Source organism: Chlamydotis macqueenii, chromosome 1, assembly GCF_036417535.1.
Source record: "Chlamydotis macqueenii isolate bChlMac1 chromosome 1, bChlMac1.mat, whole genome shotgun sequence".
In the NCBI taxonomy this organism is placed as follows: domain Eukaryota; kingdom Metazoa; phylum Chordata; class Aves; order Otidiformes; family Otididae; genus Chlamydotis; species Chlamydotis macqueenii.
In genome coordinates, this window is record NC_141556.1 from 36,569,674 (window position 1) to 36,595,371 (window position 25,698).

The window sequence follows — 25,698 nt, forward strand, 5'->3', positions numbered from 1 at the left end:
TAAAATGCTTGTTCATGTCCCAGACTGTATCAGTCCTCCAGGGCTGAAACCCTACCTTACTGAGACAGAAGGATCTCTTTCCTTTAAAGTCAGTGATGTCACCTGGAAGATCTTTTTTCTGTAATGTGAACAATTCTCCACTGGACTCAGATGTATTTCATGCTGAGAGAGCTGTCGCATGCATTTGAACATGGCAAATTGGCTGTATACACACATACGCACACATACACATATATATAGAAGGTTACCTAACGGAATTTTTCCTGAATCCTCCTTCAGAGGACAGGTCAACAGGATTACTTTCCAACATGATTGCAAATAGTAAATGAACAAACACAGTCTGCATGCGCTTTGCTGTGCATTTTATTCAGGAACAAGGGACTATAAATAATAACAAGATTCTTAATAGACTGTTGCTAACATTCAGCGTATTACATTCAGGTTTTATGAGAAGGATGTCATTCCTGTCTTATATGAACCCTGGTTATATAGGAAGGAAAATTGAAACAAATTAAACTAAATGAAGTGTCTAAAATAAGATAACTGTAATGATCACCACCAAGGACATGCCCACCTCTCTTGATTGACTTTTGAAGGAAGTTAAATGACTTGGTTAAATGGTTCATTTAGATGAGACATATGACTTTAGTTGCCTAAATTCAGGTGTGTGAAGCTCACAAAACGGACACTCAGGTCATTATGTTCAAAAGAAACCCAGCAATGGCTCAACAGACAAAACCAGTAATCTGAGGAAGTACATAGCAAATACCTAGGGCTTGAAAATGGTTACGGACCCGTGTATAGCATTAATTTAAAGCACATTACCAACTCTACATATTTCACCTGCAGATACTCTTACTGTGACACAAGAATGCCTTTTTTTCCTTTGCCCTGCTTCTGGAAGAGACTCTGTCCACAGGCCCTTAAAATCAATATACCCACGCCAGTGGTCAGAGTACTGTTTCTGGAAATGACAGGTTAGTGACAGCTTAGGCTCACATAGAAACTCAGGTGAGGGAAACATCTTTCCTGAACTACTGAAGTTTGGGCAGCTCATGATCTTCATTCCATTGCTTTGAAGGTCCAGCTGAATGCTTTGGAGCCACTCACTTTCAGGTCAGCCAGGGTGAAGTCCCGGCTCTTCCGCAGCCTGCGACAAACCCCGTAAGCCCAGATTTCATCTCCGTGTCTCAGGAGTTTATAAGCACGGAGCAGCGTTAAGTGCTGCACTGATTGGGGGCAGGGGAGAGAAAAAAAAAAGCCCCGCTGGTTTTATATCTTAGATAAGCAACTGTGCTTACTAAAATAATCTCATTCCCAAGCAAATAGATTTGATTCTATAGAAATGTGCACCTTATCAGTGACAAACATTTGAACAAGCTCTTTGAATGGTGCCTCCTACTGATTTTTCAATAATAATCAAATGTTTCATTGTTTCAATTAAAGCTTGGTCTTTCATTTACAGACTTACTGTCCAACTGTAAAATGACTGATTGATTGTAACCATAAAGCAAGACGAATTACTTCTGCTTTCTTTTCAGCCTAAAGAAAATTAGTGTAGGGTTTTGTTGTTTAAGGGGGTCGATGTGTTTCATTATGTGCTCACAGAGAACAGCTCGGTGATATTCCAGCCACCATTTATATGGTCTATTTTTATTAGCAGCACAAGCAAGCAGACACTGCACAGCTCATCAGGCTGTGTAAACAAAGTGCAATAATGAAGTTCTCAAGCAAGCAGAATCCAGCATGCCCGCGTTACTCCCTTTTTGCACTGAGTGCATTAAGTATTGCAGGAACTGCTCTCTGGATAAACACGTCTCTGTTTTATCATACATAATTCAGAATTTCCAGTTCCCTGATGGAGTAGATTATCTAACTCCATACGCCGAGGTACAGTCCACAAACCCTGCACCAATATTACATCGCTGCAGTGCCCTACTACACTGTACTATGGATACAACTCTCTTGCAACAACGTATGTGCACTCATCAGCTTTATCCTAATAGTTTTTAAATGTCTGCAGTAAATGTTCTCCCTGCCAAGACCTGGATGTGCTCTACATGCAGTAATTTAGAGTTCACAGAACAACACTGTGGATAAATGAGCATTTTCAAGCATCATCCATGGGTGCACAGGGGTTCATATAACAAGGCTGTTCCTCAACTCTAGCATTTGCTGCTCTTGAAATTGATGGGAAGTCTGTGGGGACCTCTTTGGGAACAAGTCTCAAAGGACAGGGATTTCTGTACTAATCTTCCATGTCCTGCATGTCACCTCAAAACTGGCATTGCAGAGCCCCGGCAGAGTCTGTTCCTGTGCAATCGCCATCCTCGCAATGGGATTGCAGGCTGTGTAAATCAGTGTGGAATTGAGTCCGGAGACTTGAGCTGCCACGAACATCTTAAAAGAAGATTACACTCATGTAATAATGCACAATCCTTTGCCAATCCCTAAAGAAGGGCAAGGCTAGTGGGGGGAGAATCAGATTTCCCAGCCAGCTCAATCCTGGTTGTACTGGAGGCCAACCCTAACTCAGGGATCCAGAATGTGTGCAGCTCTTAGCCTGGCTGGGACACAGGTCCATCCTTTTTCTGTGGTCCTGCCACGGGCACATAGCCCTGAGCTGAGCGGATGACTGCAGGAAGATCAATCCCCAGAGCCAGAAGATGGTTTCTGCATCTTTACAGGCAATTGCCTTTGCAGAGAAACAGAAATGCTCCCTCTGTAGCCTCCGGTTTGGCTCTGTGGAGCCAGATTCATCCTCTGGCTGCAGCATCTAGTGCAGGGAGAAGGGGTTGTGTAGGCCCGGGAGTTCAGCCCCTCCTCTGCACCCTTCTCCCAGGGAGAAAGATCTGAGTAGTATTTCCCAGCATAGGCTCAGTGGCAAGACGGGGCTGTGCCCTTCAGCCCTCAGGAGCGGAGGAGGCAGATAACTTCATGTCTACAACTCCAATCACATCTCTGGCATGGTTCGCATGCCCAGCTTCTGGTCAAGGGAGATGGGGACTGGCCTGGCTGGAGGTGCCAACTTGCATAGCTTCATGAAGGGCATGAGGGGACTTGACCACCATTCTCTGTCCTCACCAGCTGTGAAAATGCTGTGCTCTGCAAGACCAGGCAAGACTCACAGCTGATCTCCAGCTAGTGCCTCACGTCCCCTGGGAATGTGGCCCACTGTCCTGTAAATCTGCCTGGCCCCAGCCTAACAGATGGACTGGAACAGCCAGGAGGCAAGACACGAGCATCAAAGGCTGAGATGAAAATCAGAGTTGGGTGGGATTACCGACATGACTGCTCTTTTGAGGCAGGGCTTCTTATTCAAGGGATGTAATTTGACCATCCAGCTTGGAGATAAATTGGCTTCAGACAACAACCTCCAGTACTAAGATTGCTTTAGGTGATCTGAATCGAGATCAGTGCTGGAAAGAGACTGTGCTGGGAGGGCAAGAGGAAGAGATGTAATAATATTACAGAGATCAACACATGAAGAGGGAAAAGAGAACAAGAACCCTGTTACCTCGATTCTGTAGCAAGGGAGAGCACGGCACCTAACGAAACTGAAAGATGAACTGCAAAGGACAGATGTACACTTACTGGTGAAATGCAGAGGTGTGGAAGTGAGCGACTGCAATGCGTTTGTAAGAAATAAATATTAACACAAGCAAGAATGTCAGCATGAGTACAGTTATTGTGCCATTTCCCCCCGAGGGCCAGGTCCCCATAGCACTAAAGCTCCAATCCAGACAAACAGTAATTTGGTAGCCAGCTTGTGCTTTCCGAGCAGAGATGATCCCACCCTTTAATTCTGTTTCTCCTGAAGGGTTAGGTCCAGCTGCCCAGGATAAGATCTCTTGGCACCTTTACCACACTAATTACATAGCAGCCACCTTTGGAAACTCCCTGTGAATAGTTTGCAACTTTGCCTAATCGCTCCTGGACATAATCTGATGCTAGCGGAGCCCTCTGTGCCTCCACAAAGTCCCCTGCCTGTCTTTAATCTCCTCAGAGCTGACCTCCCTGCAGCTCAAAGTCTGCAGCTGTGGCCTTGGGGTTTGGTTTTTGGCTTTGGCCCATGGATGACAGCCACATTCTTTGCCCATCACAAGGCAGCAGTGTCCATCACTCTTCGCTTTTCCCATGTGTTTTTTTAGCAAGCTCTTCTTGGGCAAAGGCTGAGTTTCAGGGCAGCCAGGGGAAAGGGGTTGTGCAACCTGAGTCACATCTGACTCCTTTCACAGGTGACTCTCAAGCTTAGAGCCCAGGATCTAGAAGTGTGTCTACCGGGTCTGTGAACCGCTGTGCTCTGCTCCTGGCACACATGGCCTCTTCTCTGCCTGCAGAGCTGGCAGCCACCTCATCCTCTGCAGCCCTGAAGGGCTGAGCCAGGTGTCAGCCCTGCAGACAGAGAAGAAGGCTGTCCCCATCGCTGCTGGAGGTACCCAGGAGCAAGGGCATGCCTAGGCCACCTCTCCCCCTTGGTGACTTTCTCCCATGCTCCTAACTCCAGCTCTTCCTGCCCTTCTGGATCTCCTTCTTCCCCTTCTCACAGCCCCAACTTTGCAGGGAGAGCTGTGCCATATTGCTCGCCAGGCCAGAGCCCATCCTTCTGATGCCAGCATTGAATGTGACCATATGACAGGGCAAGGCCTGACACGTGCCACACACAGCACTTCAAGGGAGCAGCATTTTGGATGGCCTCCCACCTTGTGTTTCCCCCATGAGGTGTGGGAGTGCCCCGCACAGGGATGCCGACCGTCCTGCCCTCACGAACAAGCTCCGTCCAAAGGGGAAAACCATGCGGGCGAGGAAGGAGGAAGTGAGACCTGCTGTGCGGAGGGACACAGCTCTCGCCTCAGTGCCATCACACCCCTGACCCCTCTGGGGACAGGTCCCTGTGCATGCCACTAAAGCCACAGCGCTGCTCAGTGCAGCCACACCCGGCCTCCACAGAAATGGGGGACGAAAATGCGGTCTCCAAAGGACAAATCTCGCTCCTGGCCTCTGCCTTCCCCATGTGGCTTGGCGGCGGTACGGAGCTTTAACTTTCCCCGCTGGATCAAGGACGCTCTGCCACCATGTCGCTGCCTCACACCCTTGTCCCCTGAGGGCACCCGGCCACCATATGCTCGCTGCGGGCGGCGGGGCGGGATTGGCGGCGGCCCCTTCCCGCCCGGGTCCCCCGGGCCTGCTAGGCCTCCCCCGCGGCGGCGGGGCCTGCGGGCCGGGCGGTGGGCGGCGGCCGCGCTCCCGCCCCGGCTGCCGGCGGCGGAGGGAGGCGGAGCGGACGCTACCGGGGACGAGACGAGCGAGGAGCGGTGGCTGGGCGGGTAGGAGGAGGAGGCAGGAAGGGAGGAGAGAGCGGCGGGAGGGCGGGGAGAAGTTTATTCCCGGAGACACCTCTCCTAGGGCGCGGCGGGGGGTGTATCTCCGCGCCGGCCGCTGCTGGAGCTGGGACATGCGCCTCCGCGCTGCCGCTCGGCCCGGTTAGTCACGGCGGGGCGCCGGCCCCCCAGTCCCCACCCAGGCGAGCGCGGCGGCAGGAGTAACTGGTGCCTCCGGCGTACGGACCGAGCGCGGTCGCCTGCCTGCCTGCTTCCCACCGCCCTCTCCCTCCTTCCCTTCCCCTCTCCCGGGTGCGTGAGGAGCGATAACAATGGTGGGGCGCAGCCGCCGGGCCCTCGCCTAAGTGGAAGCGGGTGCCCCGCAGCCAGCGGCAGCTCCTCCGCCGCGCCGCCCCGCCCCGCCCTGCCCTGCGGCGGCCCCGGGCCGTGTTGCTGCTGCTGCTGCCGGCGGCGGCAGTTGGTGGTGGTGGCGGTGCCTGGAGGCGATGGTGCCCGCGCCGGGGTTAGTCTGATCGCCGCTTTCCCCTGCTTCGCCGCCGGCGGGGCCAGCCGCCCGCCGCCGCCCCGGCTGCGTCTGATACAACTTGGGAGCCCCTGCAGCAAAATAATAGCAATTAATAATAATAATAATTTAAAACAAGGAGAAGAAGGGGGAGAAGCGGAAGAAGCAAGTGGATAATGTCAACCCCGAGCAGATTCAAAAAGGACAAAGAGATTATAGCGGAGTATGAAAGTCAAGTCAAAGGTAAGCGCGGGGCGCGGGAGCCGCCTCCCCGGCCTTCGGAGCGGCGGCGGCGGGCAGAGCCCCCGCGGCGGCCCGGCCGCCCTGCCCGTCCCTTCCCCCGGGCTGCGGGCCCAGGCCGGCCCCGGTGTCGCCGCCGGGGCGGTCGGTCCCTCTTGCCCGAACTTCGGGGCGGCGGCGGAGGGGAGCGGGGAGGGGGCGGCGGGCGGGCGGCGGCCGCTGTTCCCCCCTCTTCCACTTCGCACTCGGAGCGGCGCCGGTTTGTGCGAGGGGCCGGCGGGGGCTGCGGCGGTTGTCCGGTGCCCGGCCCCGGCGGGGCACCTTCCCTTCCTCCAGTGAGTTCGGTAACACGGGGTGGGGGGGGATGATCTAAAAAACCCAAGGCTTGGCAGTTAAACTGAGGCGAGAGACAATAGTAAGCCGTGCCCCTTTCTTAAGGCACATGGCTGGTGTCCCCCACCCTCCCCTCAGGGCTGTAGTTTCTGTGCTGGGCTGTGGAAGATGGCTAATAAAGAATTACCCTTGACTATTGAATAAGCCCTTTCAGCCATCCCAGGAAGTATTTCAGCCTCCCATCGCCCGGCTGTATCGCATCCAACTATTGTGCCAAGGACGGTGCCCGCAGACCTTGGCTTGAGCCACCAGCGCTTCCAGACCCTCGAGGTCCCTCTCCTTGCCCAGCGTTTTCCCTTCTGCCAGAGTCTTGGGTGGAGCAGAGGATGGGAAAGTAGTGGCATGGGCGGTGGGGTGTGGGTCTCTCGCATCCTTTTCTTCTGGGTGCTGTCGGGGAATATACTGCACAATATGCAGATTGCAATAAATCCAAGCTTCGAGGATGGATGCGAACCTGACATGCAGCCCTTAAAAAAAGCTATGCAATGCCTGAACTCTGTATATTAAAATTATGTGGATGTGCTCTTTATATACCTGAAGTGGACCCTTCTTGATGCTGCCCGCGGTCTGCAATTTGCAGAGATGGAGCGTGTCGCTGTGCAGGTCTGTGGGCTTCAGGAGCCCTCCTGCCCCCACACTGTCAAGGGTTGGGGACCTTCAAACCAAGGTGTCTGAAACAGGGTGGGAGGAACCGGTCTTCAGCTGTTCAAAGATTTGTTGACTTTCTGTAATTGCACAGTATTTTTTCTTCTTGATCCTGCAAGATCAGATTTTCAAGACAGTTCTTGGAGTTCCATTGAGTTTTTTCCTCTTTAAAGGGAAGAGGTAGTTTTTAAGTTTTCTTCTTCCTAAGCTTAGCTTTTTGTAAAAAATACCTATCACGAGTGAAAATCTTTTAGGGTCCAGGGAGGGGTTTAGGCTAAAATAAGAGACCTGCCAGATAGGTGGGCAGCAAGGAATCTTCTCTGAGCTGGCAGGTAGGCCATGCTTCAGGTGTCAGTTTGATATGGGTAGGGCAGAGACAGCTCTTGCGCAGCTGGTGGATTCACTGCCATTGAGCCCTTGGAGGGTTGTTGTTTCTGCCTCTCTGTGGACATGGTGCAGATTTGTCTTGATCACTGAGCAGAAAAAATGTTCAAGATCCTTAAGCTCTTTGCAGAGTGTGCAGGCTGTTCTTTGCCTCCTCCTAACACGATTGTTACGGGCTCAGCCTTTATTAACTACAGACAGTTGCTGTATAAGCCATTCTTTTCTTTTGACTAATGAAGAAAAAATACCATGCCTTTCAGCTACATATATCGAATCATTTCATAAACAACAAAGATTAAGGTAGAAAGATAATTTGGCTCTCCTTTGGTATCGTGATTCCCCCATCATAATTGCAGAGGGAGGTGTCATTTTTAAACATAGCTTAGTAGGGATTTTGACTTGCTTTGCTCCTTTGTGGTGGTCTGGGGTGTGTATAGTCTGGTCCCAACTGTCTCGCCTGAATTGTTGATTAGCATCTGTTTGAAAAAGTGTGCTGGGCTAGAAATGGTAGCCACAGATGCTTTTTCTCTAAGCAGCATCTCTACAATTGTATTTCAGGTGGCAGGAACTGTCTGTACTAAGACATAATTCTGCTTGATGCTAGCTCAGTGATACTATAACAAAGTAGTGATACCATTGTGTGATACCTTGAAAATATTTTTGATATTGGGGGGTTCAAGGGCTAAAGAATCAGTCCTAATTAGCCAGCAAGGTAACTTTAAGGGAATGTAAATGCAGGAAAGGCAGGTTTCTATGTACTACCTGGAATTTCATACATTAGGATAGGAGAAAGGGTGTGGCCAAAATGCTTTTGCTGCTTATGATTTCTGGTGTTTGCAATGGCTAGCTGATTTCTCACTGCTGACACGTTTAGTTGCCTGAGGGACGTGGACAATTTGGCAGCAAACTGGCCATTTGAGGTCCTCTGGACAGGTGCGCGCGAAGGAGTGTAACACCACATATATCCCTTACCTTGGTATGAGATTGTGTTGAGCCCAGCGTGCTGAACACCAGTGTTAGCAATTCAGAAACTGTATCACTGATGTGTGCATTTGTAAATCCTGTCGTAAGATGTCTGAATATTGATACTGAAGGAAGAGGGGCCTCTAATGCACATGGCCTGTAGGGTATGTATATGGTGCCATATTTGGAAATGAGGATTTAACAGTGCCATTCTTCACATAGCTTTTCTGCTCTTAACTCCTCAAATAGGAAGCAGTAACAGATGTTAATTGTTCTGCCTGGTTCCTGGGTGGTGTACACTGACATCCTCTTCTTGGACTTCTAGCAGTATCAGTAGACTGGCTGTTGCTTTAGTGGAGGTCATACAGGAACAGTAGAAAGCCTGCAAGTGATACCTGTTTGTCGAGCTGAAATGGACAAGGTACTTCTGACTTGTCAGGCAGAACATCTTATCATACTTTTTTTTTTTTTTTGCAACATCCCTGTTCTTCAGACTAACTTCTGTCAAGAACTATCCCCATTGTAGCAGTAAGGGAATTGTGTTCACTTCCCTGCACATCATACAGAAACCAGAAGTCTATTTCTTAAGGATGTCTTAATACTGAAGTTAGATCTGTCTAGATGGATACCTATACCCATTGTTTTGGGAGATAAAGGATATTATGATGAAGTAGATGCCTTAATTAGTAGACATAAAAGCACGTGGGAAGTATTGCTTGGTTCTGTAACTCTTACTTGTTGGAAGTGAGCTCTCTTGATACGCTTCAGTTCCAGTATGACCTTGTTACTTGAAAATTTTGCTGAAGCACCTACTTCTCAGCAATAATTCACTTCCTAATTCAAAAGCCTTAGGAAAGGCATCAAGAGCTTGTTTATTCAAGAACATTTTGACAGTTCTGAGGAACAATTTATATTATTGTTAAAATGGCTTGAGCAGTGTGCCTCATAGACTTTCTGCAGCCTGTGTTGGATTATGGAGTAAAATCACTTCTTAAAATATCCCTGATCATCTAGACCATCAATTGTGTGTGTGTTTTTCATGAAGAATGTGATAATTTTATAGGCCCTCTGAAGTCATTAGAGGTAGGTTTCCTACCAGCCTTGCAGCTGCGATGGAGAATATGACTGGAGCTAGAAAATGGAGGGAATCCTGTTTAAATGAGCAAGACTGGTGGTATAGTTAGGAGCTGAGTATTAACTTTCTGATACATGACCCTACTTAGATTTATACAAAGCATTCCTTAACTCAAAGCTCAATTGACTATAGTAGCCTATTATTATCCTACCTTTTGTATTCTGAGGACCAGCTGCTCCTTGGTATTGCTGATAACATAAAGCAGCGTCTGATTATAAAGCTACCAAGCAGTCCACAGTAGAAAAGAAATACTACTAGAGCATTCTCTAATATCTGTGTGGGTATCTCGGGTGTGGTGAATGGTGAACTATTGAGATCTTGAATACCTTACTCGATTTAGAAATGTATCCCTATGGAGAATAAGTGTGTAGTAGTAGCAGAGGACTGGAGATGCTGCTCAGTATCTTTCAGATCATTCAAGTGTTAAACTGGCGTGTTCATCTCCTTGCAAGTGGCCTTCCATGCACAGGAGAAATGTGCTTTGAATAGGCAAGCATTGTGCTGACTGATTACCTGGGCCTGTCTATCAGTGAGATCTTCTGTGTGGTTTGGACTGTTGAGGAGTTTAACAGTCTCTTATAAGAAAGATGCGGAGAAACTCTTTAGCAGGGCCTGTTGTGATAGGACAAGGGGTAATGGTTTTAAAATAGAAGGAAGCAGATTCAGACTGGACATAAGGAAAAAAAAAATTTACAATGAGGGTGGTAGAACACTAGAACAGGTTGCCCAGAGAGGTGGTGGATGCCCCATCCCTGGAAAGCTTCAAGGCCAGGTTGGACGGCGCTCTGAGCAACCTGATCTGTTTGGAGGTGTCCCTGCTCCTTGCAGGGGGGTTGGACTAGATGGCCTTTGAAGGTCCCTTCCAACCCAAACCACCAAGCCATTCTGTGATTCTATGATTCCATGCTTCCTTTTTCCACCTTCATTTTCCAGTTGGAAGTGACTGAGTGGAAATATGAGGCCAAAAGTAGCTTTGTGAAAGGAGTAACTTCCCTAAGATCAATATTTGCATGGTCTTCTTCAGAACAATATACTCCTATTTTCCACCAGAAATGACTTGTTAGCACTCTGTATTACATTGCCTAATTAATTTTTATGGAAAATGAAAATTCTAATTTGTGAAACTGAATTTCAGCTTACTTCAGACTAAAACAACAACAGAAGCCTCTCTGAGGAAAGGCTGAGTTCTGAAATACAAATTGGGTTGATGTTTTAGTAAACTTATCAGATAATTATTTAAAAAAAAAAAACTTTGTAATGAACAATTTGGTGCCTTGGCTGATGCTTGAGTTCTAGAGCTTTATTTTGAAAAATTCTGGTGAATAGATGTCAGTTTCCAAAGTTTGAGTTGATCAGGTGTGGTTCAGTAGATATTTTTCTGATCAAAGAACTTGTCCGCACTGAGGTTTGTCTTGTACAGAAAGGATATTGTTCTCTGTACTGATTTTCAGTTGGAGTTACATGCTGTTCAAGAGTTAGGCTAATGAAGGATAATACCTTACCTTTTTCCCCCACTGCTTTCTTCCTGGTCTCTGATCCTTCCCTTCAGAGTATAAACTTCAATTGTCCAGGTAAATGTTAATGAGTTTGTAGTTGGCTATGCAGCTGGAAGGCGTATCTGCAAGTTTAGATAGTTCAGTCATAAACTGAACAATCTTTCTTCTTTTTTTTTTTTTTTTAAACCTACATATTCAGTACTCTTACTCTTCTCACACCTTTCTTGGAATGAAAACTAAGGAACTTGTTTTGGTTCAATACTGTGCACCAAATTATTTGGGGAATAGGAGGAGCCCTGCGAAAAGCCTGCTTCCCAAAGGTCGTGACTGAGGACCGTCAGAGGTTTTGGCCTCTTAGTCTTTCTAAATCATTAAAGAAAGAAAAATGCCTTTTCTTGGTACCTTTTAGAAAATATGGCAAACAGTCAGGAACTGAGACTTTTTTCCTGGTTTGACCACACACTGCAGCTGGTGTCTTCCAGCAGTGCAGTGAAACTATGTTTATTATTTTACTTGAATTTAAAGGTGAGTAAAGTCCTAGTTGCTGTAGCACACATGAAGGGCAAGCAACGAATGGATTGCCTGACCTGTGTTTCTTTCTGGCAATATGGCAATCATAATGCATACTTAATGTGTACATTTTGTGTATACCTGCTCTTTTTCCGTTAGTCTCTAAGAAAGCTTTAACTCACCTTTGACTCTGAAGCAGTTTGGATCCTTTTATGATCACTTATTTGGGGCTTTTTTTCCTTTCCAAGCATACTTTCTGTGCAGTTTTGCTGTTGCAGAGCAATGCTCTAAATCATGCTAAGGTTCATTTAATTTCCTGCCATTATCTTTTATTGGTCACTTTTTTATGAACTGAAGTCCTAGTTGCTAATAAAATTAAACTTATAGCTTTGAAATGGCTGCGGTAAGACAGAGGGAGATCTGAGTTTCATCTAATTTTCTGCCTCAGACTTCGCTTAGATTTTGCCTTTTGTGAAAACTGGTCTCCTTGTCAGTCAGAGGTGATGGATGGCAGCACTGGAAAAAAGTGGGTCAGTGCTGTTGAGAGTGGTTAAGAAATCCCCTGCTGACCATTACACAGCCTATTAGAAATCACTGACCATGCCTTGACAGTGCAGCACGTCTGATCTCCGTTTTGGACAGGGCTGGACATGGGGAAAAGCACAAATGGAGCCAGGCAGGTGTCAATGGAAGTTTCTATGGTGCTTATTCTTCCCTTTACCTTTTTTTCAAGACCATACTACATCTAGCTGTCATGCTATTGGATGTCTAACCTTTCTGGTCTCTGTAGTGGAAATTAGTGCCACCTTAACTTGTATTAATCCCTCTTAGAGTCTAATCTACTCTTACTGCTTGGCTTTCACGGAGCAAAATAGGCTTTGGAGTGTGGGAGTTTGGTTTTGTATGTGAGCGATTTAATCTAAATGTGTACCAGGGCTCCTTATGCCCTGTGTACTACGCACTCTGCTTCCTGCAGGTTTCGGTCTCATAGCAGCGTTTCCTCCCTGACCGGCTTCTCTCACCTTTCCAGTAACTGACCTAGCCTTCCTGGGGACCCCCCTGTGCTCTCTGCTCTGACCTATCAGGGCTGATCTGATCAAGTGCTGGCCGTCTCCGAGGCAAGGCTGGCTGCCGTGGCTCTGTGCTGGTCAGTCTGGGACCTACAAGTCACAAATAGCCAGTTCTGCCTGAAGTTACTTTCTGTCTTTTCCTTCCCCACTTCTTGTCTCTCGGGTACTGTGCCAGATACCCTGAGGTTCAAGAGATTGTGGGGGTACGTATGTATATATATGTGTATGCAGAGGAAGAGCAACGGCTGAAAACTGGAGCCAGTGGATGAAGGTGCAGTGGCTGGCGTCACAGGGATGAGGCTGGTGGACTGTGCACAGAGGGCCATTCCTGAAAGCATGGGACCACCTTCTGGGTAAGAGACAAAGCTGTCTGCATAGGAAGACTACTTACTGCGTGTGTTTTACATTACCGAGACTGTATCTGGCACCAAAACCAAAGGAGTTGGTTATCACTGCTCTTTTTCCTTTGTTTCCAAGACTTAAACAACTGCAGGCTGTTCGGGCAGTTTGTGTGGTGGCTTGGTCCTGTGGGAGCTCTAAGACGAACAATTCACTTTGATCTGTTGTAATGGGAGCGGTAATCCTGAGGCACCATTTCCTCAGGAATCGACTGTTTTCTGCAGCATGTGGAAGTTATCTTCTAGTAGACACAGAAGTGTGTCACAAGTCGGTTAAAGCCATCTGGTAGGCTAAAGGTAGTGTATTATGTTTTTACCTATGCTCTGCCTGCTAATCCGTCTTGTCCAGGCAAAATGCTGATATTCTCGAGCCATTTTCTGTTAGCTACAGTTGAGTAACTGAACAAGGTAAATATCTTCAGTAGCCCCTTCCCTCTCCTCTGTTCGTGTCACTGTTTCTCAAGCATATACCTGTACGAATTTCAAGATGCAATATTCAGTCTTTCATCATAAAATGCACTGGAAACCTGGATTTTACCTGGAGGTGACTGTTTGATAAATCTTGAGATTGAGATGCAATTTCTTTATGGAAAATGAAGAGTGTTTTGGAAATTACCCCAAACAACTCCATGTTTTGTTTCCAAGAACTGGCTTGTATATGGGCATGGCCATGACTCCATATTAGTCTCTGCTAGTCAGTGAGTGCAAACATCATAATGAACAGTTTGTTTTCTCTGTAGGGAGAAATTGCTTGTTTTAGTTCATGGTTGGCACAATAAAATAATCCCAGCTCTAGGGTCATGTTAGTGAGTTAGGTGTTACAGGTAGGAAGAGAAGGTGCTCTTCGTAGTCTTTCACTTAAAGCATTTGGGCAAGAAAAGGACCCAGCCTCCTATGTCAGAAAAATCTCTAGGAAACAAATGTCAGCAAAACCACTAAATGCACTCAGAAAATACTGTGGAGAAAGTGTATGCTTTATTATTTGACTCCGGAATAATCATATATGTGAAATGAGTTAAGGATGACCTGTGTCATTAGCTTCTAACTCTGTCCCATGAAGGACAGTGCAGTTGATCTGGTTTTAATGAAGTCCCTCCGAAGGTGTGTGGGTACTTGATCTACATTTACTTTGATGGTAGCGTCTGGGGAGTTGCTTTTAATTACATAGTGGTGAGAAGGGAAAAAAGTTTTTCTTTGTCGGTTATTTTTCTAGAAAAAGTTTCAGTAGAACTTGCTCAGAAGTCTGATCATGGATTCATCACTTAGAATATCTCTGTTAACTTTCTGTTATCTATTATTGACCAATAAAACCTGTTTGAGTTTTAGTTGCAACCTCCTGAGACTTCCCATTGCAGCTGTGAAAGTGCTGACAAGCAGGCAAGAGTGCTGTGTTATCATGTTAACCAAAACATTCTCAAAATATACTAGACATAAAATTATTTTAAATGTTAAATAGAAATTATAAAAAATATAATTAGAGCACTTATGGTGTATTATTTCTTGTTAACTGTATTGGGAATAAAAAGCAAATGCAGCTGGCTTGCCGGATGATGACTTTCAGGAAGTAATGATTGTAACCCTTTACATAATTAGCTGTTGTGGGAAACGTAACCGACTGCTGGAGATTCATGTAAATGGACTGTCCAGGCTCTTTAACTGACTCAGTGCTTACTCATCTGAATTACTCCACGTGTAGGATCTGCTAGCAGTTTGTTGGTGCTGTCTTGTGTCGGGAGTCTTCAAGATGCTGCTTTGACTTGTTTCTTCTGAAGTATCAGAAGTGGAATGCTGCACACTTTTGGCTTAGCTCTGTCTACGTGTTAGAGTAAATAAGGAAGATATGCTGATCTCCTCTCACTTTCCAGACTACATTCTTTTGTATGGTAAGAGAAACCAGTCTCTACTGTTCTAGCCCATTCCAGAGTATGTGCTTCCTGAAAATCAGAGGAATCTGCTCATGTTTACAAAGTACAGAGTACAGCAGAAGTCTAATAAGATTCAGTGATAGCTCTTCTATGGCTCTCTTCAACAACTTGTCTTCCTTAAAGTCTTTCTGTTCTCTGCTTTTCCCTCTCTTTCTTCTCCTAAAAAAAAAAAAAAAAGATAAACAATCTGAATTTTTAGGTCAGAGGCAAGATAAAGTAAGTGTTCATTCATTCATTCAGTACCAAGATGAGCAGGCATCTGAAACAAAACTTTCTAACTGAACAATTAAGTTACTGTTTTAGAAAGTAACAGAGAAATTGAAAGAATTACAAGTAACTTAATTCTTCTTTTTTTTAATGTATTATAGAACAAGAAGTTCTATTATTCTGCTTTTTCTGCTGGAGGAAAAAAAAAAACACAACTTTAGCCTTTTGTTGTTAACTTTTTTTTTTTTTTTTTTTAAGATGCCAACTGTCCAGTAAATAATCTTTTAGGAAAGATTAGGAGATAGGATCACCTGTGGTAACAGCAAACTGGACTTGATGATCCACGCAGTCCCTTTCCTTAAAGTTTTGTATTCCTGGTAGTTCAGGGCACTGTGTCAGGCAGCTGTCTGGTGCCTCTAGTCCGTATTCTCCTTGCTTGCTAGATGCACTGCAATACAAGCCTCTGTACCAAAACACGCCACAAGTAAGTTGACAGGCATGAAGTTACTCTTATTCCTTTGACAGTATCTATGCAAACACTCAAAGTATACTAGAAAGAAAAGTTCTCACCATTATTGTAGGATACATAACACACAAGGTTGTTATAAGTGTTTAGACAGCACAGCATGCTCTTCCTCTTGCAAATCACTAATCTGAGGATTAGTAGAAACAAAAGTATATAAACCCTTGTTTGTAGGTGTCCTGTGCATGTGGCAAATTGGTGTCTCTGCATTCTTGGCATAAATAAGATCAGCTCCATGAAGAATGATCTGTGTAATGGAAAGCTAGCTTGTTTGTTTTGTGTTGCAAATGGATAACTGGTATGTGTAAGAACTTGATTTAAGTTTAAGAACTTGACAACTAGGCTGTCTTTGCTGCCCAACAGACTACTTGAGATTTAGACTCATTGTAACAGAGTTGTGTGCATTATGTGCCCTTTTCAGGGCTGCCATCATGTATTAAAGCCTTCCTAATTTCCAAGTAAGTGCATAAACTTAGTGGGATTCTTAATGTCATGACAGAAAATAGAACAAAATCATTAAGCTCCTCAGATACCTTTGCATTGAAGTCACATCCAAGTGTAGAGTGGGAGAAGGTCCCCTGTGCAGAAGAGATGAGGGAGTGCAGTGCAGGTAGCAGGTCCCCGCTTTACTGGTGGCTCCTCTCCTGGGGTGCTGCAGAGGAGCCTTGCGGCCGTGAGTGCTGTCCCGCACGCCCGGCTTCGCTTCTTACCCAGGAGCCTGCCGTGAGCATCTGCAGCTGAGCTCATCGGATTATCGTCAACCGCATTGTAATCTTTTAATTGCCAGCCACTTCTGATGCTGTGATGTTGTTGTGGGTCAAATCCCGTGCTGCTTAAGCAGTACTCCCACTGCTGTCTTTGACTTTACCTGTGGGGTGGTGGAATACACTACCCCTCGCAAACTTGATCGTATGGCCTTATTGAGAAACAAGCAGCCAGGAGCATCTTGAACCATCCTGTTCCTTGTACCTGACTGAAGTTACTGGCCTTCACTGGAGACTAGACAGACAGCTCCCTGTCAGCAAATTTGTTTAAGCCAGAAACTATACATTAGGAATATGGAATAAAATGTTACTTTTTCAGGTTTCTCTTGGGCCTGAGAGGCTATGGGGTGTGAGAGTTGGGGGTTTTATTGTTTTTCCTCCAACTCTCCTTTGAGACTTCTTCCTGCTTTAGGTGTCTTCTTCTGAGGTTTTGATGCATTATCATGATAGCCATTCTGAGTAAAGGCACCTTAGGGAGGCACAACACCTGGTATTGTGGAGATGTCTCTGGTACTTTAAGTAAAGAAAAATATGAAAATGTTAATGGCAAAACTGTGGACAAGAAAAGTAGTCTATATTTGAGCAGGGCTCCAGCACTCCTACCTGCTAAGATGGCAGAACAAGGGGAAGTGAATACTGAATTACGTGTGGCTTTGGCTGACTGTACCTACATACAGAAAACTGGAGCACTTTTTCCTTATGAGACTGCTTTTATGGCTAAAAAAAATCTGGTGAAGTATATGTATGTGTGTTGCACTAGACTGCAATGAGGCATGCACTACTGAGAGGCTGGTGAAAGAGCAAAGATAACTCTGACCACCAAAGACCAAGTAGCTAATGTGCGTAAAATTTGCTTAGCAGCTTTTGCCTGTCTTTCAGAACATCTCTGGGAAACCTTTCTGGACAGTCTCTGATAACTGATTTGATAATGCTGAGCAAGAAAACCCACTTTTTCTTTCATATCAAAAGGGCAAAATAAACGAAAATAAGAGCCAAAGTGTAATTCCTCCAATGTGTACCACCTTGACTAGCAAAGTAGTGGGTGAGAGGGGATGGGTTGGCAGAGGGACTGTTCAAGGATATACCAAGCGCGTGCCTTGCTGGTGGCCTGCCAGCCGGTTTGATATAGCTCTGCGTCGTTCCCTGGTGCTTGCAGGATGGCCTCTGTGTAATGAGGGAGGTCTCTGCTCAGGCCTGAGAGAGCAGACTTTCAGGCTACAAGAGCAGTTTTCGTGCTGGTCCATATGGGCTCAAAGAGGCTTAGGGTGAAAAATATCCCATGGGATTACATCCGTAAAAGAACTCTAGCTCCCGTGTTTGCCTTTCAGATGCCATGTTTAGTTCCCCTTTGGCTGCAGTCTCACTTCAGAGGTGTCTGTGGGTATGTTTATGTGACTTCATGTACTGGCCTACATGTTTATTCTGCAGACTGTTTGCAGGAGTTATAATTTGAAACACAGCATCTCACTAACATAGTTCCCTTATTTATAGACCAGAAGCTGCCTTGCCTCCAGCTGGCAGATGCAAGAGATGAATGGTATCCCCATCCATACTGATGTCCTCTGAGTTGCCACCAGAGAAGACCTAAAAATGTCAGCTTCTTTTGCAGAGCCTTGTGGAAATATGTATGAAATTGCAAGGTCAGGAATCCAATCAGTGCATCCTTCTTTGTGATCAGAGCATTGGCGTGAGGAGTCTGGTGTCACACCTTGTTGCCTTTATCTTATTCAAAATGGAGTCTTGAATCCAGCTATCCCACCTTGCAAGTGATTGCTCTGAGAACTGGGGAACAGAGTATTCTGGGACAAGTCTCCCTGTTTTCTTATTTGTTAATGCTCTACTGCTTTGTCCCAGACTTAATTAATTTTTAATTATTTACAAGGTGATTATGAATCCGTTGCCTGGTAGTTAGAGCAGTAACCTGAGAGATACAGGTCTAGCTATGTATTTCAGCAAGTGTGTGTTCCTGCTTTACTTCTTTTTTTAAAGAAATGGAAAAGGAGGAGGGCTGTAGGTTTGAGGTATTTGTGTGACCATTCTAAATTAAGAATACTTACTTTATTAATCTGGCAGAGGAAATATTCAGAGGATGCCTTAGTTATTCATTGCATGTGGTCATACAGTATACAGCAAAAATCCCAACCCTTTCCTTTGCATTGATTTTTAATCTTAGCGCTTTGCCAGCATTTAAGGCAATTTTTGGCAGATTGTCTGTAGTTTTGCAGGCAATCTAAAAATAAAAAAAAAAAGTTTGTTCAGAGTTATTTGAAAGATTCATGAGTGAATGTTTGTTTGTATAAATCTTTGCTCTGACAACTCTTCTTGCAGCGCTCCCTTCATACAGCATATTCAGCCCTCTCTCCCATGGCCATTCTGCTCCCCAGTTGCTTGAGTTGCGGATTCACAAACAGCTTTCATTGCAGCCACCAGAAACTTACTCTGCAAATATTCCGGACTTATTTCATATCTGTGAAGAGCAAGGGGAAGGGGAAGGAGAGTGGAGAAATTACCTGAACGGATGTTTAAGGAGGAAAGAAGATGAATGGGTGTGCAAATATTACTGAGGCAAGCCTGTAGTTGCTAGTCAAATAACAGTGGATGTTTGGGGGTTTAGTGACTAGAGGTGAATGATTACAGTGCATTAATATAGCTGTAAGAAAAAGGAAACCTAAAGAACTCTTTATCAGTCATGACAGTTGATCAAGTTATTTCCTTTGCAGAACTGTTTTGGAGGGCAGGAGATGGTACTTCAAAAAGCCAAGGTACTTGTAGATATTGGGCTTTACTTGGGTATATTAACATGCCTGTTTTTGACTTGTGCTACTTCAGCTGCATGTGGTGAACTCAGGTTGTTTGAACAGCTGTATGCAAAGTGCCATAGCTCAGAATCAGGCGAGAAGACGGAAATGTCCAAATTCTTTTCAACTTAGTTTAAAAAGGGGATTTAAGACGACCCTTCAAGTATGTTTCTGAATTTGTGCATTGGCATATTTTGTCTTGGAAAGAACAATTTGTTCTTAGTTCTGTTCTGCACCCCACTCAGTTACCTGATAATTTATCTAGCTATTCATTTGATTACTTTTTTTTTTAAATTGTAATTGACTGTTGTATTAAATGAATAGCTAATGCATCCTGAATCAGTAGCAGTTTCTCCTGAACAAGAGGATGCTTATAAGCTTATTAAAGATACCGTAAATAAGGAGATAGAATGTATGTGAAGACTAAAATAGAAAGTTCAGTTCCCGAACTAAGTATTTATATGTAATTTGTTGTTTTCTCAGTTGTAACATCTGACTTGCAGAGTACATGCTGTTTACATTATGGGCCTTTGCTTCTCCTTAGCATTGCTTGTGTTAAGATATTTGAAAGTAAATGTAGTTCCGAATACCTTTTTTTTTTTTTTTTTTTTTTTTTTTAAAGATAACATCTCTGCAACTACTTTTTTTTCTCAGCTCGTAAGATATGGGCAGTGTGTGAGATCATGGGATTAGCTATGATAACTGCCTGTAGTTGAGGAACCTCCACCTTGCTTGTAGGTCTATTTGCAAGATGCTCTGAAAGAGAGATCGTGAAGTTACAACTTACACATTGTATAGTACATTGAGGATTCAGACTTGTTGTTAGGATACTATGAGTTATTATTCCTATTACTGTGTGTTTATAACCTTGGAATTACCCCTTTGAATCTCATCTCAGGAGTCTGTGGTTTTGGGAAGATGTACTACTTCTGTAGTTCTTGTGCAGATAGACCTGACTTGGTGAAAAAAAAAAAACACTTTTGGTCTCTCCTTCTCCAAGTCTGGGACAAGACTCTGCTCTAACTTGGGCAAGAGCCCTTAATTTAAAGTGAAGAGATATCTTAATTTCAGGTGACTGCATGGACTGCAAAGAGTCTCCAGAAGTGACTGAAGGTAGCCTTAATTAAATCAAAACCCAGGTACGGAGTCCCTGGTAACCTGATGCAGACTTTGCAACACTGAATGAGTATTGATGGAAGCTGGTGTTTCCCTTTGTGAATTTTATTTTTCCTGTAATGGCCAAGACTTTTTGCCAACATCTGGTAATTAGTGAGATCTCCTTTACTTTAGCTTGTGGATGGGATGGAGCCGGAGCTGGTAAGTGCTGCTGAAACTCCTCAGTTGGGTATAGACATGTCAGTTCTCTCTAATGAGCCTTGGCTACAGGAAAGGCTTGCGATTCAGTGCTGTAAAATTTCAGTCAGTCAAAGCTTTGTAATGTATTCAGTGCTCGAATAGTTGCTAACGAATGCAGGGCTGGAGGGATGAATGAAGTGGTATTGCTTTTACAAGCAGTATAGTAGCTGCCGTGTGTCTCCTGTTATGCACAGCCTTGTTTACTTTACACACATGAATTTGTTGACCTCACCAGAGCTCTTAATTTTCCTACGGCTGCTAATCTCCATAAATGTCTGTAGGATTTGGCTTAATTTTGGCGTGGAAATATGCAAAATGAATGAATCAAACTATGAGTCATCACTTCTTACAGTAAAACATTCTGACCTAGTCCCGCAGTCCACATGCCTGTCTGATGCTTGGCTGAGAGCTTGAAGGATCTGACCCATGCTTTGGGAATCCTGACTTCTTAAAGTGTAGCAGAGACTATTCTGAAACAAAGGAAATGTAATGCAGAGTATACTGAAACAAAGCAAGAACTGTCACTTGATTCAGATGCAACTCTTAAGATAAAATTAAGATAAAATTAATGTAGGTTGCGGGCAGAATTATGCACACATTTTCCTCAAGATGCCTTGGGAAAACTGTAGTGGAGATGTTTTCCCTTTTTCACATATAGCGTAACTACAGTATGCTACAATAAAATAAACGCGCTTTTTAAATTTATTGGAGGCACTGAACTGTGGCGCTAATACAGATAAATGATGTGAATGTCACTTCCATGTCTGCACTATAAAGTGCAAAATCACAAACATAGTAACCACAAGGCTCTTTTTGATATTTTAATCTTTTAAACCTTTGAAATGTTGGTGTGCTTGAAAGGGCTTCTAAATCCATTGGTTAGTCTGCGCTGTCTTGTATTGTGTTCGAAATCACAGCAGATAAAGGAAGAGTGATCAGAAAGCTTAATGCAGTGAGAGCATCACGACCTGTTATGTAAAGCAACATTTGGCAGGGCCCTCCCAGCTGCTGTAAATGAATGTTAACAGCATTTTATCATCTGCTTTCACTGTCTTTATTACATAATCTGAATATTTATGGCCATATTTATATATTTAGCTGTGAAATTGCAATATTGATGGAATGAAGGTTCCGTAGAAGATTGAACAAGGAGAATTTTTTTTTTTTTGCCTCACGAACAAAAGTTGTTAATATTGAAAAGCTTTGAGTTCATATTTCAAAGAAGTTTACTGAATTGCTTTACAGATGTGGCATGCTATTTCCCTAAACATTGCCATAGCAAAAGTTCTTTGGTGACAGGGCGGTGTTGCTGAACATTGTATGTGTATAAAACATGGAGCATTAGCCAGGAAATGGTAATTTTTTTTTTTATATAACTTTTTTTTTTTACTCTTAATGCGAGTCCTTGAATCTGTAATGATGATACTCTGTAGCCTTGAACAAACATAGCCAACCTGTGGACCATAGACCAGACCCCATCCCAGTTTATCAGAATCACCTTTATCCAGAGAGCTGCTCGAGGCAGGATTTTGGGGCAAGCTGTAGGCCAAGTTACTATTACAATCTTTTTTTTTTTTTGTTCTTTTTTTTTTTTTTAATTTTGCTTTCTCTCCCGCTTCCTAACGACCCTACACGCCCTCCTTCTGTTGTAACTAGATATACTGTTGTCGTGTGACCTGAAAGGCGTGCCATATAATTAGGGTATGTGCGCACCACATTATATGGCTGGGGACTGGTTGCAGATGCTGTCTCATCACTGAATGCACACTTGCCTGTACTGTGATTGTACTTGGAATGTGTGGGAAGGTAAAGACTTGCTCAAGAGATGAATGGGGAGCTGTAAGGCATTTCCCTTGGGAGTCTCTTAGATGATACTATGCCCCCAAAACAGAATAGAACACCACCATTTCAACATACATCTGCAAACTTCTAACAAGATGTTCAGAGACTTCACATTGTTGTGTTCAGTGTTTCCCACCTATGGAATTCGCAAGTGATGTTGGTATCATGCTTCTTTATCATTCTGCAGGATAAATAGCTCAATTAGCTACAGGCTTGTATCTGCAAGTCACTTACAGAAAGTTGAACTGGAAAAGTAAGTTTTGCATTTATTTTGAGGGGGATGGGGTTTTTGGTCACTTTTATCTTTGAGTGCAAAATCTAATGCCTGTCTGAAAGCTGCTGTCCTGTGTGTCTTGCCAGGGCTAGATTTTCCGAGAAATGCAGCTGTTTGTGGAGACCTCTTTTGTTTGCAAAAGTCTCATGGGTGGTAGTGCAAAAACTGTGATGTGTTCTGACACTGTACCTAATTCTGTGTAACTGTTTGTCTCTTAATGGTCTGTACTTCCACCATCTCCACAGTTCAAACCTCGTGAGCTGGTACAGGAGGCAACTGCACGTAACTGTAAGCGTACAAAATGTTAGAACTATGTAAAGAGAAGTGAGTACAGGGTGTAGAGTGTTAAGAGTCAGAAAGAGAGTTTAGATTAATACATATTTTTTGATAGTATTTTGTCCTCAAGCCAGTTTGTTATAGTTACTGCAGAGCTCCAAATGGACTCTCTTCCCTTGTGGGCATTAGAGATTTAAATGTCTATTGTTCTTCTGGGCAATAGTCTAGAGCCGTCAAGTAAGGTTCATAATAGAACAAAGAAACCTTTAATTAGGACAGGAGTTTCAATTGCATTCTTTTTTGTTTTGTGTAAGAGAAACTTGCATTAAATCAGATAAATAAATAGAACAATGGAGGTGAAGGAAGTTTGGAAGAAGCACATCTGTTTACAAAGTTAAGTGCTGAGTTTACAATAAACCAGTAATTTTTACTTGGAAGCTCTTAAAATAAGATTCCCTTTCTCCACATCCCTGAGCATTTGAGTCAAGATATTTTAAGGAAATATTTTTCAAATTATTCAGTGGTTTGGTTTTGGGTTTTCTTGCTCACTTTAGTTTTTCATACAGGAAATACCTTTATTGCAATGTAAAATTAATAGCAATGTTTATACTGTTATCATATTTTTGGTTTAGATCTGTACATGCATTGTAATTGCATTCTTCCTTTACTCATCTTTGTACTTAGTTTGTATGATCTAAATACAATGCAGTATTTCCTTTAAACATGAAGAATAACAATAAATCTTTTTTTGGTCTGTTCTGGGGTGTACATTGCTCTGCGTTGCCAAGGTTTTGAAGTCAATAACCTTCTGCACAGCCTTAGCAAGTTGCCAGTGTGCAATAAATTATAAAACTGGGACCTTTAAGGAAAAGTATGTAGTAGCTTCAAGGGTTTCTTAATTTGTCTCTGAAATGACCTTTGGCAAAAATACAAACTATGGTCTCTTCTTCCCAACAGACATTGGTAAGGGGAAGCTTAGTTTTGAAGCTGATTTTCTTTTGCACTCGCTTATCTAACTGGCTTGTTACATACAATGAGACAACAGAATAATCTCCTATCTTAAATTAGTTATTTAAAGGAACACCTTAAAAAGATAGTTGTGGTGAAGCTGGCCATCTGTCCTATGCCTGTCCTGTGCAATTTAAACGCCAAATCCAACAATGACAAAAGACTGCTGTTGTCTGGGAAACGATTGATTCTACTCCTTGTTTGGGTAGATCTCTCCCACATGGCCCGAGATAGTCCATTTCCCTAATTACATATCTCTTTGGGTATTTTACAGCTTCCTGCTCTTTCCTATCAAGAGAGTGCTTTCCAGAGGAAAATCCATAATGTCTCTTTAAAGGACCTGATCAAAACTCGCTAAATTCAGAAGAAAGCTAGTATTGACTTCAGTGGGCTTTTGGTCAGGCTTTTTGAGAAGGAGGGCATAGCCCTTTGTGTTAAATAACTGATGTGATCTTCATTGGTCAAAATTTTATTTTGTGGGCTATTCTAGAAGTATGACACTTCAGTTTTACTGAGTGAATAGTAAACTCCATTTTAAGTGCAGAACACGGTGCATCTTGCTTGTTGAGGTGCAAAGGATACTTCACAGTAACAATATATTTGGAACTTGTTAAATCTCTTGCCCTCACCCACATCTTGCATCCCGTATGAGTAACTAATTTGCAGAATAAAGCTATTGTCATCCCGCATCTTGGAACAACCATAACTGGCATGTGGGATCTTTTACCAGGAAGGAGAGGCAAGGACATTGTGTTGCATTTATAGAATATGCTACTAAATGACTCTTCCTGCTGCCTGACTGGTTTTTATTTGTCACAAGAATCAGTACGGTAACCTCATATGAGGGAGATACTAGTCACTTGAGACTGGAAATTTAAAAAGCTCTTTTCTTCCTGAATATCCATTAGTGCCCATTGCCTCTTGTCCTTTCCTTGGGCATCACTGTGAAGAGTCTGGCTCCATCTTCTCTCTTCCTCTTCCCTCTCCCCCATCAGATATTTTTACACATTGTTAAGGTCCTCCTTGAGCGCTATTTTCTTGAGAATGATCGATCCCAGCTCTTTCAGCTTTTCCCTGTATGTCAGATGCTCCAGTGCTTTAATCATCTTTCTGGCCCTTTGCTGGACTCACCCTAGTATGCCTATTGTACTGAGGAGCCCAGAAATGGACACAGCACTGCAGATGAGATCTTACCAGTGCTAAGAAGAGATAAAAACTCAACACCCTCGACCTGCTGGTAATGCCTTCGTAGTGCAACTCAGGAGGCTCTTGGCCTTCTTTGCCACAAGGGCACGTTGCGGACTCATGTTCAGCCTGGTGTTCCTCAAGACTTTTTTTTGCTAAGCTGCTTCTCAGACAGTACTGTCTACCGGTGCCTGGGGTTATTCATTCGCAGGTACAGGACTTTGCATTTCCCATTGGTAAACTTCATTAGATTATCATCTGTCCATTTCTCCAGTCTGTTAAGGTCTCTTTGAATGGCAGCACAACCATATGGTGTATCAACTGCCCTTCCTAGTTTTGTATTATCTGTAGACTTGCTGAAGATGCACTCTGACCGATCATCCAGGTCATTAATAAAATGTTAAACAGTACTGGCCCCAGTATCAACCCTAGGGGTACACCACTAATGACTAGCCTCTGATT

At 43.9% G+C, this 25,698-nt stretch overlaps 1 protein-coding gene across 2 annotated transcripts in view; it reads left to right on the forward strand.

The window, feature by feature from the left end:
• The first annotated feature begins 5,437 nt into the window (after nucleotides 1–5,437).
• The window catches only part of SRGAP1 (SLIT-ROBO Rho GTPase activating protein 1), a 142,574-nt gene continuing 122,313 nt past the window's right edge, over nucleotides 5,438–25,698 (forward strand). For both annotated transcript variants that reach the window (XM_086748656.1, XM_086748649.1), the window contains exon 1: nucleotides 5,438–6,087. In XM_086748656.1, the coding sequence (XP_086604782.1) occupies nucleotides 6,021–6,087 (67 nt within the window). In that variant the 5' untranslated portion in view covers nucleotides 5,438–6,020. The remainder of the gene's footprint in view (nucleotides 6,088–25,698) is intronic.